This window comes from Macaca fascicularis, chromosome 1 (genome assembly GCF_037993035.2).
Source record: "Macaca fascicularis isolate 582-1 chromosome 1, T2T-MFA8v1.1".
Lineage (NCBI taxonomy): Eukaryota > Metazoa > Chordata > Mammalia > Primates > Cercopithecidae > Macaca > Macaca fascicularis.
In genome coordinates, this window is record NC_088375.1 from 125325309 (window position 1) to 125338489 (window position 13181).

At 55.5% G+C, this 13181-nt stretch overlaps 1 protein-coding gene across 3 annotated transcripts in view; it reads left to right on the top strand.

Annotated features, from left to right (window-relative positions):
* LOC135968061 (transcription initiation factor TFIID subunit 13) overlaps nt 1–8639 on the top strand; it is a 60961-nt gene extending 52322 nt beyond the window's left edge. Inside the window, exon 9 of one of the 3 annotated variants that reach the window (XM_074000086.1) lies at nt 8466–8639. In XM_074000086.1, the coding sequence (XP_073856187.1) occupies nt 8466–8527 (62 nt within the window). In that variant the 3' untranslated portion in view covers nt 8528–8639. The remainder of the gene's footprint in view (nt 1–8465) is intronic. The other 2 variants (XM_074000106.1, XM_074000097.1) reach the window with 2 other exon arrangements.
* The last annotated feature ends 4542 nt before the right edge of the window (nt 8640–13181 follow it).

Genomic DNA, 13181 nt, shown 5'->3' on the forward strand with positions numbered 1-13181 from the left:
GTTTCTCGTTACAGCCACCCCTACATGGGGAGACCAACTGCATACCATCTTGCTGCTGTACCTCCAAAGGGCGGAGATAGCCAGCAGGGCAGAGGAGAGGAGGAAAATCTTGAAGTCCCTTTGTGGAGCTCCCACTGTTGCCCTAATAGCCAGTTCCTTTCGCAGGGGAGGCTGATGTTCAAGCTGTTTATTTAACTGCTGCCTTTCATCTGCAGTCTACAAACCCTCTACTTTAATAACAGCTTCTGTTCGTTTAGTGGCTCTCTCCTAGGAGGTTAAAATACTTTCTATAGGTGATCTCTTTTATCTTTGTGATGGTCCCAGAAGGTAGGGTGGGGGACATGATTATATGATTATGCCTGTTCCATCCTTTGGAAGACAGAAATACAAGGATGGTAAGGGAGATGAGACAATGTGGCCTGGTGGAAGTCGGAAGCCCTGACTCCTTGGCAGTGCTTTATGTTTCTTTGGGAGGTTGAGAGCTGGAGTGTGAACTGGGCTGTCACTTAGGAGCCTTTATCTCACCTCAGCTTCCTTAGTCCCTGAGCAGTGACTTCCCTGGGCCTGCTGGAGCATGGTACCAAGGAAAAAGGGGCCATGTGCTCCATTTTCCACTGAGGGCTTGGGATTGATCCTATTAATCTTGCTACTGGAAACCCTGTCAAAACTGAGGTAGGTGTGTGAAAGGGTGACAGTGGCTCTCTTGTCTTGCCTGGCCATGCCAGCTGGGGGCCCACAGGCAGACCCAAGCAGCCCGCCTGGGCTATATATAGCCCATTGCCCCAGCTCTGGGATAACAAAGCCAGGACAAGGGAACAAAGCAAGCTGCTCCTATTCGTAATTTAGAAGGGCCAGAAACTCACATTCCTGTGGCCTCAACTATTTGGTTTGAAGAAAAGCAGCTTACACAGTGAGCAGGAGGCCAGTTTTGCCCCAGCCCCTATACCATTCCAGAAGCCCACTGGGAACTCTCACAGGGCCCTGAACGCCCCAGCTCTGCCTTAGAAGTCCCTACAGCTGCCTGCTCCACTCCCAACGCCTACCTGCTTTGGCTCCTGGTGCCTGTGACCTTCCTACCAGTGGGAGGCTCTGCTTTCTGCCACGGCCCTGAGAGCTCTGTGGGAGGGCAGAAGCTGGGGTTCTGAGTCCCTGGGGACCCAGCTGACTTACCTGCTGGAGCTGGCTGCCTGGACTCCCAGCTGCTTTGTGCAGAGAGACCCTCCTGCCCTGGGCAGCCCAGCTTCCCCTGCCAGCCTTCCTCCTGCCCGTGTGGGGACTGGTGTAGGAACCTGGCTAGGAAGACAGCTGTATGGACGTACTGGCCTGGTAGAGAGTAACTGTAAGGGACCCCGTGCTCCCAGAAGCCAGAGGAGAGGAAGTCAATGGTAGTGAAGGCAAGGCTGGCTGTGGCTGAGGTCCCTCCCCACAGGTCATGCCCAAGAGCACAACAGCAGGAGGGCACACACGACTGGCCACCGAGTGCATACCCTGGGCCAGGCACCATTAGGAGCAGGGTTTACAGAAGAAAGAATGTAACACAGTTCTTGCTCTCCAATAACTGTTGGGAAAGGTGTGGTTCGCCTTCCTTCAGAGGGAAAACCAGACACTCTCCCTCCCTGAGGCAGTGGGATGGGGCGGATCAAGCTTCATTTAGGAGGGGCCGACCCACCTGGAAGCCGAGCATTTGGGAACAGGCCCAATAGCCTTGACTCCACCCTGCTAGTTGCCTCCGCATCCCACGCCTGATGCCCTCATCCCTGGCACCTTGACCTGCCCCATCTCCAACCTCAGCTACCCAGGTTACCTCAGTTAGCAAACACCCTCCAGAGGCCTAGTGGAGTGAGTCAGAGCCCTGGGTCCCTCACCAGCCCTGGGTTCCCACACCCAGGTGTTCAGGGCCCAAGATGCAGGTCTGGGTGCTTTAGGCAGGGAATGAGGAAACACTGAGACCAACAGTCTGGCCTCTCCACCAAGAGAGACAACCATGAGCCAGACCTCCAGAAATTCTAAAGAGGCTGGTAACTGGGGACCCAGTGTAAGACCCAGGGACCTGCCTGCACTCACAGTCCAGGCTGGGCAGGACAGTTCCTTAGCCAAATACTGAAACCTCACTCCTGGGAACCAACATTCTCCCAGCCGTCTGTCCTGCTTTTCCTCCCCTGAAGCTTTTCCGGTTTACCCCAGGTCCTGAGAGTGCCTCCTCTCCCCGAGTCCGCATCCTTCCCCGGGGGTACGCGGCAGGGCCGGCCCTGGCTGCACTCCCAGGGTGAGTCTGACAGAGCTGGGATGGGCCCCAGACAAATGTGCTGCGTGTCCAAGCCTGTGCCAGGATGAGGGGCCTGCCCCGCTCCCCCAGTTACCTCCCAACATGGGGTTCCCCAGCAGCTCTTCCCAGGTACAAAAGGAGAGGCATCCTTGCAGCCTGGACTTGGCCAGGTGCTGGAGGGGCTGATGCCTCGGCCTCTGACATTGCCGTTTTAAGAGCCCTCCCCGGCGGGGCCAACCTGTAATCCCAGCACTTTGGGAGGCCTAGGTGGGCAGATTACCTGAAGTCAGGAGTTCAAGACCAGCCTGGCCAACATGGTGAAACCCCATCTCTACTAGAAATACAAAAAATTAGCCGAGTGCAGTGGTGCGCGCCTGTAATCCCAGCTACTTAGGAGGCTGAGGCAGGAGAATCACTTGCACCCGGGAGGCGGAGATGCCATTGCACTCCAGCTTAGGCAACAAGAGCAAAGTTCTGTCTCAAAAAAAAAAAAAGCCCTCCCCGTGGGGGCGGGGCGGGGGTGCTGCAGGCAGGTTCGTGTTGCAGAAACCCAGCAATGTGCAGCTCCCCATCCACCTGGCAGGAAAGAGGCCCTGAACTCCAGGTCTCTACCTCTCTGGGACCTTCGGGCAGAGGTAGGGTGTCCCAGCCACCTCCAAGAGAACCTCTTGTTATGGAGGGGCAGGTCCTTTTCTGCTGCTCTGACTGGCTGGTTCACAAGCCCTGCGTTTTGGAGACTGGTCCCTGTCCCACCGTAGGACTTGGTTTCCTTCCCCCGACACAAACCTGCTGTCAAAATAGTCCGGGAGTTTATTTTCATTGAGGTGTAAATTGCTGATAAGACTGTGTGGCCTTCTGGGACAAGTGGTTTTTAAGCCCTGAAGAAACTGAAGAATTAAGCTCCCATCTGGAATAGGTTTCATCCTTGCCTCCTTCCATCTTGTCTCAGAGAAAACCTTTTTTTTTTTTAACTCCTTCTCCAAAACCAGGTCTTGTCTACTTGTGCCCTGAATCTCACCACCGTCCTGCGTCGCCTGAGTCCTTGTTCTTTTTTTTTTTTTTTTTGAGACGGAGTCTTGCTCTGTTGCCCAGGCTGGAGTGCAGTGGCGCGATCTCGGCTCACTGCAAGCTCCGCCTCCCGGGTTTACGCCATTCTCCTGCCTCCGCCTCCTGAGTAGCTGGGACTACAGGCGCCCGCCTCCGCGCCCGGCTAATTTTTTGTATTTTTTTAGTAGAGACGGGGTTTCAACGTGGTCTCGATCTCCTGACCTTGTGATCCACCCGCCTCGGCCTCCCAAAGTGCTGGGATTACAGGCGTGAGCCACCGCGCCCGGCCTGAGTCCTTGTTCTTGAGCTAGTTCTCTGCTGAACCTCCTGTCCCGCGTCCCCTCAGTCCCGAGCTGCTTACATATTCACCATCTGAAAACAGCCGTCCTGCAGTCCTGCTGCTCCTGTCAAATTGCAATCCCATCTGGCTCCTCTCCCTGAAAGATGAACTTACAGTGGACTCTTGCAGGCTCTGCTACCTCGTTAACATTCCCGGCCCTTCTTCCCGCCATCCCCCTCAGAGGGAAGGTGAACTCCTCCAGAGGGAACTGCATGAGGGGACAGGAAGAAGGCCTGAATGGCTGGAGCACAGAGTAAGGGTGATACTGACTGGAGGCTGGGGATGTGGGCAGGGTCAGGAGATGGCACCTGACCCTAATGCTGGCCTCCGCCTCCACTTTCCCTGCTGCTCTGTGACCTCCACATGCAGGGCTCTCAAATCCATTCTCTCTCATCTGAGCATCTCCACCCACCCCCAGCATACACGTTGGGCATCTCCTCTTAGTATTCAGGCACCCTAACACACACCTGAGACTCACCCTGGACAACTCCCTCCTCTCCATCCCCAGGGGCCAGTCTGTTTCGCAGCACCATTGAGTCTTCATCACTCAGGTCTGCCCCCTTGACAGCCTGCTCCCTGGCCCCGGCCCAGGCCCTCCTCCTCCTGTACTATTGCAGCAGCCTCCTTGCTAGTCTGCTGGACCTCAGTCCCTTCTTCCGGCGCAGCCTCCTCACTGTGCCAGATTAACCTGCCAGATGGCACAGCCATGATCACTCGTCCCCTGCCAAAACACCTCAGATGGTTCCCCTCAACTTACAAGGTCCAGACTTCTCAGCTGGAGTCCCAGCTCATCAAAATGTGCCCCCAGTTCAGATTAGTGGCTCTCTGCTCCTTATTCCCGCCACCCCCTTGTTTCCTCCTGTGTCCCGGCACTGACCGAGCGTTGTACCTCTCCACGCTTGCTCATGCTGTTCCCCTGCCTGGATGCCTTTTCTTCCTGCCTATTAGTGGAATTATTCCTTCCTCTTCAAAATAGCTCAGATGCCACCTTCTTCTTTTTTTTTTTTTCCAGATGTAGTTTCACTCTTGTTGCCCAGGCTGGAGTGCAATGGCACGATCTCGGCTCACTGCAACCTCTGCCTCCCGGGTTCAAGTGATTCTCCTGCCTCAGCCTCCCGAGTAGTTGGGATTACAGGCATGCGCCACCATGCCTGGCTAATTTTGTATTTGTAGCAGAGACGGGGTTTCTCCATGTTGGTCAGGCTGATCTCAAACTCCTGACCTCAGGTGATCCGGCCATCTAGGCCTCCCAAAGTGCTGGGAATACAGGTGCGAGCCACCGCCCCCGGGCCAAATGCCACCTTCTTTAAAAAGCCCCCCCTAATTCCTCCACCCCCACACAAAAGTATTAGTGACTATGGCTCTGTGACAGCTTTTGTCTCTGTCCAAGAGACTGGCTGTTCCTCGACGACATAGTTCATCCGTGTACCTCTCACACTTAGTTACCTATCCCAGTGGCTGGAGCATGGCTCTGACCAGACAGGGCCTCCCTCCTCGGCCTGCTCTGACAACCTGAACAGAACAGCCACGTTATTCAGAGGGTGATTGGGGATTTGCCACTCGAAGCTCAGCCCCAGGTTCCACCTCTTTCCGCCCTGTGCTCAGAGGCCAAAAGTGTTCTCAGCTGGATCTTAGACGGCTCTACATCCCTATGGAATGCTGGGCCTATTAAGCCACCCTTGACAAAGTACACTGGCACTGTGGGTTGAATCCCATCACTAGGATAAAGCGTCCAATATCCTCTTTTAACAAGCCCCAAAGAAGGTCTGTCTCACAGGGCTGGGACATCAAAACCTCTACCCCTGGCTGCAGCAGGCATGGGGAATGCAGTTTTGTGGTTAAAGTGAGTGAGTCCACAGCTGCCCCTAGAACAGCCTAGAGACCCCACTGGCCTACCAGATGGTGGCTCCAAGCATAAAGGGACACCTGGTCACCCCTTTCTGCCATCCATCCATCCATCCATCCATCCATCCATCCATCCATCCTCCATTCATGTATTCATTTTATCTTTTTTTTTTTTTTTTTTTTTTTTTAAAGACAGAGTCTTACTCTGTCACCCAGGCTGGAGTGCAGTGGCATGATCTCAGTTCACTGCAACCTCTGCCTCCTGGGTTCAAGTGATTCTCACATCTCAGCCTCCCAAGCGGTTGGGATTACAGGCGCATGCCACCACCCCCAGCTAATTTTTGTATTTTTTGTAGAGACAGAGTTTTGCAATGTTGGCCAGGCTGGTCTCAAACTTCTGACTTCAAGTGATCAGCCTGTGTTGGCCTCCCAATGTTCTGGGATTACAGGCATGAGCCACTGCGCCCAGCCCATGTATTCATTTTTTGACCAATATTTTCCACGTGCCTACTGTGTGTGTCAGGCCTGTGCTAGGTGTTAGGTGACAGGCATTCAAGACATACGTGTTCTCATTGGTCCTGGAGCTCACTGCCAGTGGGTAAGATAGATGATGTTAGCCACATAAATACTTTATGTAATTACAAGTTGTCATACGTGCCAGCAAACTGGGGGCATTTAAAACTGCCATGTTCAACAGCTGGAAGGCAGCCAGCATGTCCAGAACAGAGTGAGTGGGGAGGAGTGAGAACAGGCAGGGCCACTCCACACTGGACTTTGTGGATAAATATAAGGACCCTGGATTTTTTTTTTTTTTTTTTTTTTGAGACGGAGTCTCGCTTTGTGGTCCAGGCTGGAGTGCAGTGGCCGGATCTCAGCTCACTGCAAGCTCCGCCTCCCGGGTTTACGCCATTCTCCTGCCTCAGCCTCCCGAGTAGCTGGGACTACAGGCACCCGCCACCTCGCCCGGCTAGTTTTTTGTATTTTTTAGTAGAGACGGGGTTTCACCGTGTTAGCCAGGATGGTCTTGATCTCCTGACCTCGTGATCCGCCCGTCTCGGCCTCCCAAAGTGCTGGGATTACAGGCTTGAGCCACCGCGCCCGGCCTTTTTTTTTTTTTTTTTTTTGAGACGGAGTCTCACTCTGTGCCCAGGCTGGAGTGCAGTGGCCGGATCTCAGCTCACTGCAAGCTCCGCATCCCGGGTTTACGCCATTCTCCTGCCTCAGCCTCCCGAGTAGCTGGGACTATGGGCGCCCACCACCTCCCCCGGCCAGTTTTTTGTATATTTTTAGTAGAGACGGGGTTTCACCGTGTTAGCCAGGATGGTCTCGATCTCCTGACCTCGGGATCCGCCTGTCTCGGTCTCCCAAAGTGCTGGGATTAGAGGCTTGAGCCACCGCGACCGGCCAGGACCCTGGATTTTATTCAAGGTACGACAGAGGCCCAAGGCAGGGCTTTCAAAAGGGAAGTCACATGCTCAGATGTAAGGCTGTGCAATAGTACCCTGTGAAGGATACCATTAGGTGTCCTTTAATCAGATAAATCCAGAATGTGGCACTTCAACAAGAAAACTGGACTCTTCAGTTGATGTCACCAAAAAAGGAAAGAAATTTAAAAAAAGAAAAAAAGTGACATGTGACCAAATGTAATCCACAAAGTTGAAAGCAGCAGCTGTCTAAGACCTTTGGGAGACAGTAAGGAATTTGGATTGGATCGGATATTAGAAGATACCAGGAATTCCCCTTCATGTTCCTGGTCGAAGCAGCAGTCCTGTGGGTGTGCAAGAAAGGGAAGAAGGGGAAGTCCTTGGAAAATATTGGTCAAAAAACGAATACCTGAAAGGAGGAAGGAAGGATGGATGGATGGATGGATGGATGACTGGATGGATGGCAGAGAGGGCTGACCAGATGTCCGTGTATGCCTGGAGCCACCATCTGGTAGGCCAGCTGGGTCTCTAGGCTACTCTAAGGGCAGCTCCAAACTCAATTCACTTTAACCACAAAACTGCATTCCTGGCCGGGCGCAGTGGCTCACACCTGTAATCCCAGCACTTTGGGAGGCCAAGGCAGGTGGATCACGAGGTCAAGAGTTCGAGACCAGCCTGGCCAACATAGTGAAACCTCATCTCTACTAAAAATACAAAAATTAGCCGGGCATGGTGGTGCATGCCTGTCATCCCAGCTACTTGGAAGGCTGAGGCAGGAGAATCACTTGAACCCGAGAGGCGGAGGTTGTGGTGAGCCAAGATCGCGCCACTGCACTCCAGCCCGGGAAACAGAGCAAGACTCTTTCTCCAAAAAATTAAAAAAAGAAAAAAATTCTGCATTCCCTGACTCTCAGGAGCTGCCTGTGGAGGGAGGGGCCCAGGGCTCAGGCACCTTATTTTCCTCTCATTCTTCAAAAATTGAGAGAGATAAAGCAGAGTGTCAACAATTATTGAATCCATACACCAGGCACAGTGGCTCACATATGTAATCCCACTTGAGACCAGGATTTGAGATGAGCCTGTGCAACACAGCAAGACCCCGTCTCTAAAAAAAAAAAAAAAAAAAAAAAATAGCTGGGCATTGGCAGCCTGCGCCTGGAGTCCCAGCTGTTCAGGAAGCTGAGGTGGGAGGGCCGCTTGGGGCTGTTTTCAAGCATTGAGGCTGCAGTGAGCGGTGATCGCACCACTGCACTCCAGCCTGGGTAGCAGAGTGAGACGCTGTCTGAAAAAAATAAAATAGAAAATATTGTTGAATCTAGCCGGAGAATATCTGGTATTATTTATACCATTACACCACTCTTTCGATTTCTCTGAATGTTTGAAATTTTCCCAAATAAAAAACTGGGGGAGATTTTTTAAATCTAAAAAATGTTTAATAGTTTAAAAAAAAATTACTTTGGCTGCCGAGCAGAGACTGGTTTGGGGGGAAGTGACCACATGAAGAATCCATAAAATCCTGACTGAGTATCCCCCTCTGTGACAGACCTGAAGTGGGGCACTGAGAAACAACACAGCCCCCACAAGGAGTGCACCCTCCAGCCTTGAAGAAAGTGGGGAACAGTGGACGGGGCATGGCAGGCAAGTGTAGACCGAAGGGTGTTCAGGTTTCTGGCCGCCCCCACCCCCCAGGCTGCTGGCTCCTGGTCCCTTCACGCCACCCACCCCACAGTCCAGGAGCCCCCCATGGCCAGGTTCTCTCCTTCTGGTTTCTGTGCCCTTTCTAAAGCAGCACGGAGCCCAGAAATGGGATCGGGTGCCAGGGCCTCTTCCCCACTCTCTCCTTCCAGAGAAACTGCCCTGCCCACCCACAGAAGGTCACCATGACCGTTCCCATCAGCGGAGGGACCGTTCCCTGCAGGCCATTGGTTCCAGAATTTCAGCCCACAAGGACCTGCCCAAGGCAGAGCTCACCTTGTTCTTCCCAGTGTGGCTCCTCTCTGCCCCTCCAGTGTGCTGGGCCACAGGAGATCCACCCAATCTCAGCTCCAGCCAAGCTGATGCTTGCATTTCATTCATTCATTCATTTCATTCATTCATAGCGTACTGCTTAAGAGCGTAGGCTCTGGGCCAGATTGCCTGGGTCCGAATCCTAGTTCTTCCATTACTAACGGTATAATCATGGAGAAGACACTTAACATGTAGCTTAAGAGACTCAACTAATGAATTCCTCTTCCAGGAATGCTGTTCCTGATTCTTGAAGATGCAGCCCAAGTCCTGTCTCCTCTAGGAGGCCCTCTGGGATTTCCCCCACCCCCACCACTCTCCTCTGAATTCCTTTAGCCTTTTCTGTCTCATTTGCTTCTGGAGCACTTCACCCATGCGACCCCGTTGGGTTGAAAGCCAGGGCCATGCCTTATCCAGGGGCCCTCAGGAAGCAAGCTGAGTAAGGAATCCCATCAGAGCTAAAGGCCAGCCAAGCAGGTCTCCTTCCTTCCCAGAGCCTCCACTGTGAGGTGGGGGAAAGAGCAATAAATTCTCTTTTAACAGACCCCAAGCCCTTGCTGCCCTTGATAGCACCTAGAAGCTACGCAAAAAGGAAGCCTAAATGTCCCTTACACATAGGAGGGAGGTCCATAGCTTCCTTACAGCTGGAAAGCTCCATGAAGCAGGCAGCCCTTCCCTGGGAATCAGGGAGGCCTCCACCAGGGCAGCCCCTCCCTCATTTGAGACTCTCAGTGATGCATTTGAAACTTGGAAATTTCCCTCCTGCTTTTGGGATTTGGAAGTATCTGAGTATCTGAGGAAGTGATGGGGAGAGAGCTCTGTCCTGTGCCCCTGGAGGGAGGACTGGGGAGGATTAAGGACTATTTGCCAAACATGCCTGGGGATGACGGGAAGCGTTCCTTGGATCTCCCAACCTATCCGCCCTTGGGTGGAAAGGCCGCCCACCTGGAGGGGTCTCCTGTGCTCATGCGTTTCCTGGCAACCCTGCCTCAAGGTGCCAGGCTCCAGAACCACAATCCATGATCCAGAGCCAGGGCTACTCTTTCCTCCCACCCAGAAAGCTTATTTTAGCAACAAAGGGAGAGAGATGAATGGAGAGCTGCAGCGTCTCCACGGGTTGGCTTGGGCCTTCACCAGAAATGAGAGTCTCATTACCCAACCCCAATTCAAAGGATACTTAACAGATGGTATAATTTCCAAGCATTCTCTGCACCACATGGCTATTAGGTGAAGAACAGAATGCCCACGCAGCCCCTAGATCCTTCCAAACTCCAGAGTCTGAGGAAGTCTGGAGAGGCAGAGCCCTGTGGAGGCTGCGTAACCCACACCTCCATCTCCAGAGCTGCCCTTGGCCTTGCTCAGAGGAAGAAAGCTCAGAGGTCAAAGGGGAGGGCATTTCCTTGAGCCATGGGTCCCCCTGCTACCTATTTCTCTCCATCCTGCCAGCACAGTCTAACCCTAATCTTTGTTGCTGTAGCCAAGGCCCATCTCCTTTCCTATTTCCCCAGGGAAAAAGACAAGAGCTGATTTCTCATCCTTGGCCTCACTGGGTGGTCACACAGACACTCCTTGGGCCTGGGGCTGGAAGTCCTCTGCTGTGACCCAGTGAGAGTGGCACCACTGTGACCAGGGGGCAGTGGTAGAAGGGAGCACCTGATCCAGTACTTTTCAGATGGGTTCCTCCAGACCCTCAAGTGCCGCAGAGCAGCCCAGGGATCTCTTGGCTGGGGGAGTGGTGAAGAGGGGCAAGGCCCTGACCCCCTCACTTCAACCCAGCAGCACTACTCGTCTGTTCTATATTCTGGCCTTCCACTTCAGATTTCTCTTGAAGAAAAGGATTCTACTGCTAAATAAACATTTACTAAACATTTACTAAATAAACATCTACTGCTAAATAAACCATTCACCTTATTCAATCCTCTCATTTTACAAAAAGGGACACTGAGGCACAGAATTTGAGCAAGGTCACACAGCTGTGGGGTTGGAGGCTGGGACCCAGGCCAGGGCCTCCCCCCAGGCCAGCTCTCTACCGCCTGGCTGGGCCCCTGGCTGCTCCAGGATGTAGGGAAGCGTTTTCTGGGTCGCCTGCAGGGCTCCTGCCTGGTTCTCCGTGGTCCAGCTTCATGTCTGGTCCTCTCCAAGGTCCCCTGGAATCCCGCACACCCTCTCGAGTGAAGCTGCCGTGAAGAGGGTCTGGAGCCCGGGTACCGGATAGACCTCCTTGCTGGTCACAAAGCTGTGGCGGAAGGAGGGGGTAGCCGCAGGACAGGGACAGGGAGGCAGGAGGGGGTGAGAGGCCGACTCTCTAGACGGGACCTCAGGGGGCAGTGCAAGCCCCTTGTCTCCGATCCAGGAAGCCTGTGTTAAAGCTAGGCTCCACCGCAGCCGGCCTCTGAATCTGGTGATAGTGTGTTTACACCACCTGGCTTCCACCCGCTCTCACCCTTCTGATTTACCTCTCTGGAAAAGCCCAAGTGGTGTCCAACATGAGGCTGGGGTCATTCTTCCAGCAGCCGGACCTCAAGGGGCATGCTGGTCAGACCGCAGCCTCGCTGGTGGGGTGGGGTGGGGGGGACGGTAGGGAGGGAGTGGGCTCAGTAGCTCATTGTGGGTGCTTCTCTGGGATTTTGGTGGCTTTGTAGTGTTGCTCGGGGCCCTTTTAACTCAGTCTGACCCGGGACCTATGGGAGGGGACAGCAATGAGGGCCCTTAGGACTGGCATGAACTGGGAACTTGGCCTCTGAGAGCCCTTAAAATATTTCGGAAACCTCTAGGCATACTTAGGGTACTGCCACCATGACTATCATCGGCTGGGTGGCTTCCGATCGCTAATTCGCACCGGCCATCTGGCGAGGCCGGCCTGGGGAAATGGGGATGGAAGGTCCTGCTGGAGGGAATCCTGGCGCGTCGGCGCGGAGGAGTGCGCTGGGTGGGGCCCACCTCCTTCGGCACGGCCGGCGTCGCCGCTTTAAGGCGGCAGCGGCGCGAGCAGGTCTATGGTAATAAGCCGCCGCCGCCGCCGCCGCCGCGGCTCTGCAGAGCTCGCCCGCCCGCCGGGGAGGCGAGGGAGCGCGTGGCTGGGCCAGGGGCCGCGGCGACAGGCAGCAGCCGCGGCGGGGACGCGGGGCGCGAGCCGGCGGCGCGGGATCGTCGGGGGCCGCCGGGGCCGGGCCGGGGTCGGGGCGCGCGGCTACGCGGGCGCAGGTGGGAGATCCCACAGGGGCGGAGGGGGCACCCCGGCTCCGGAACCCGGGGCCCGGCAAGGCCAGGGGCGCCGCGGGGCCCGCGGGCGCAGGTGGTGAGTGCCCGGAGCGCAGGTGGAGGCGCGGCGGCAGTCCGCGGTGCTCAGGGTGACCAGGGAGCGGGTCTGGCTCCGGGGGCGGTGGGAGCCCGGGCGCGTCGGAGGGCGCAGCGCGGGGCCCCGCCGAGCCATCCAGACGCAGGCCCCGCGGGGCGCACTGGGGGCCCCGGGGACTGGCTCCCTGGCCCGGGCATGAGGCGCGGCAGGGCCTTCAGGAGCCGGAGGAGGAGCCGCCGCCGCTGTTGACTCGGCCGCCGGCCGGGAGCTGGGAGAGATGCGTAGCCCGGCCACCGGCGCTCCCCTCCCAACGCCGCCGCTGCTGTTGCTGTTGCTGCTGCTGCTGCTGCTGCTGCTGCTGCCGCCGCCACTATTGGGAGAACAAGTTGGGCCCTGTCGTTCCTTGGGGTCCAGGGGACGCGGCTCTGGGGCCTGCGCCCCTGTGGGCTGGCTCTGTCCATCCTCAGCGTCGAACCTCTGGCTGTACACCAGCCGCTGCACGGATGCGGGCACTGAGCTGACTGGCCACCTGGTACCCCACCACGATGGCCTGAGGGTTTGGTGTCCAGAATCCGGGGCCCATATTCCCCTACCACCAGCTCCTGAAGGCTGCCCCTGGAGTTGTCGCCTCCTGGGCATTGGAGGCCACCTTTCGCCACAGGGCAAGCTCACACTGCCCCAGGAGCACCCGTGCTTAAAAGCCCCACGGCTCAGATGCCAGTCCTGCAAGCTGGCACAGGCCCCCGGGCTCAGGGCAGGGGAAGGGTCACCAGAAGAGTCCATGGGTGGGCGTCGGAAAAGGAATTTAATACAACCCCCCAGTTCCAGCCCCCCAGCTACCAGGCCACAGTGCCAGAGAACCAACCAGCAGATACCCCTGCTGGTTGCCAGAGAACCAACCAGCAGGCATCCCTGAGGGCCATCGACCCAGACGAGGGTGAGGCAGGTTGACTTGAG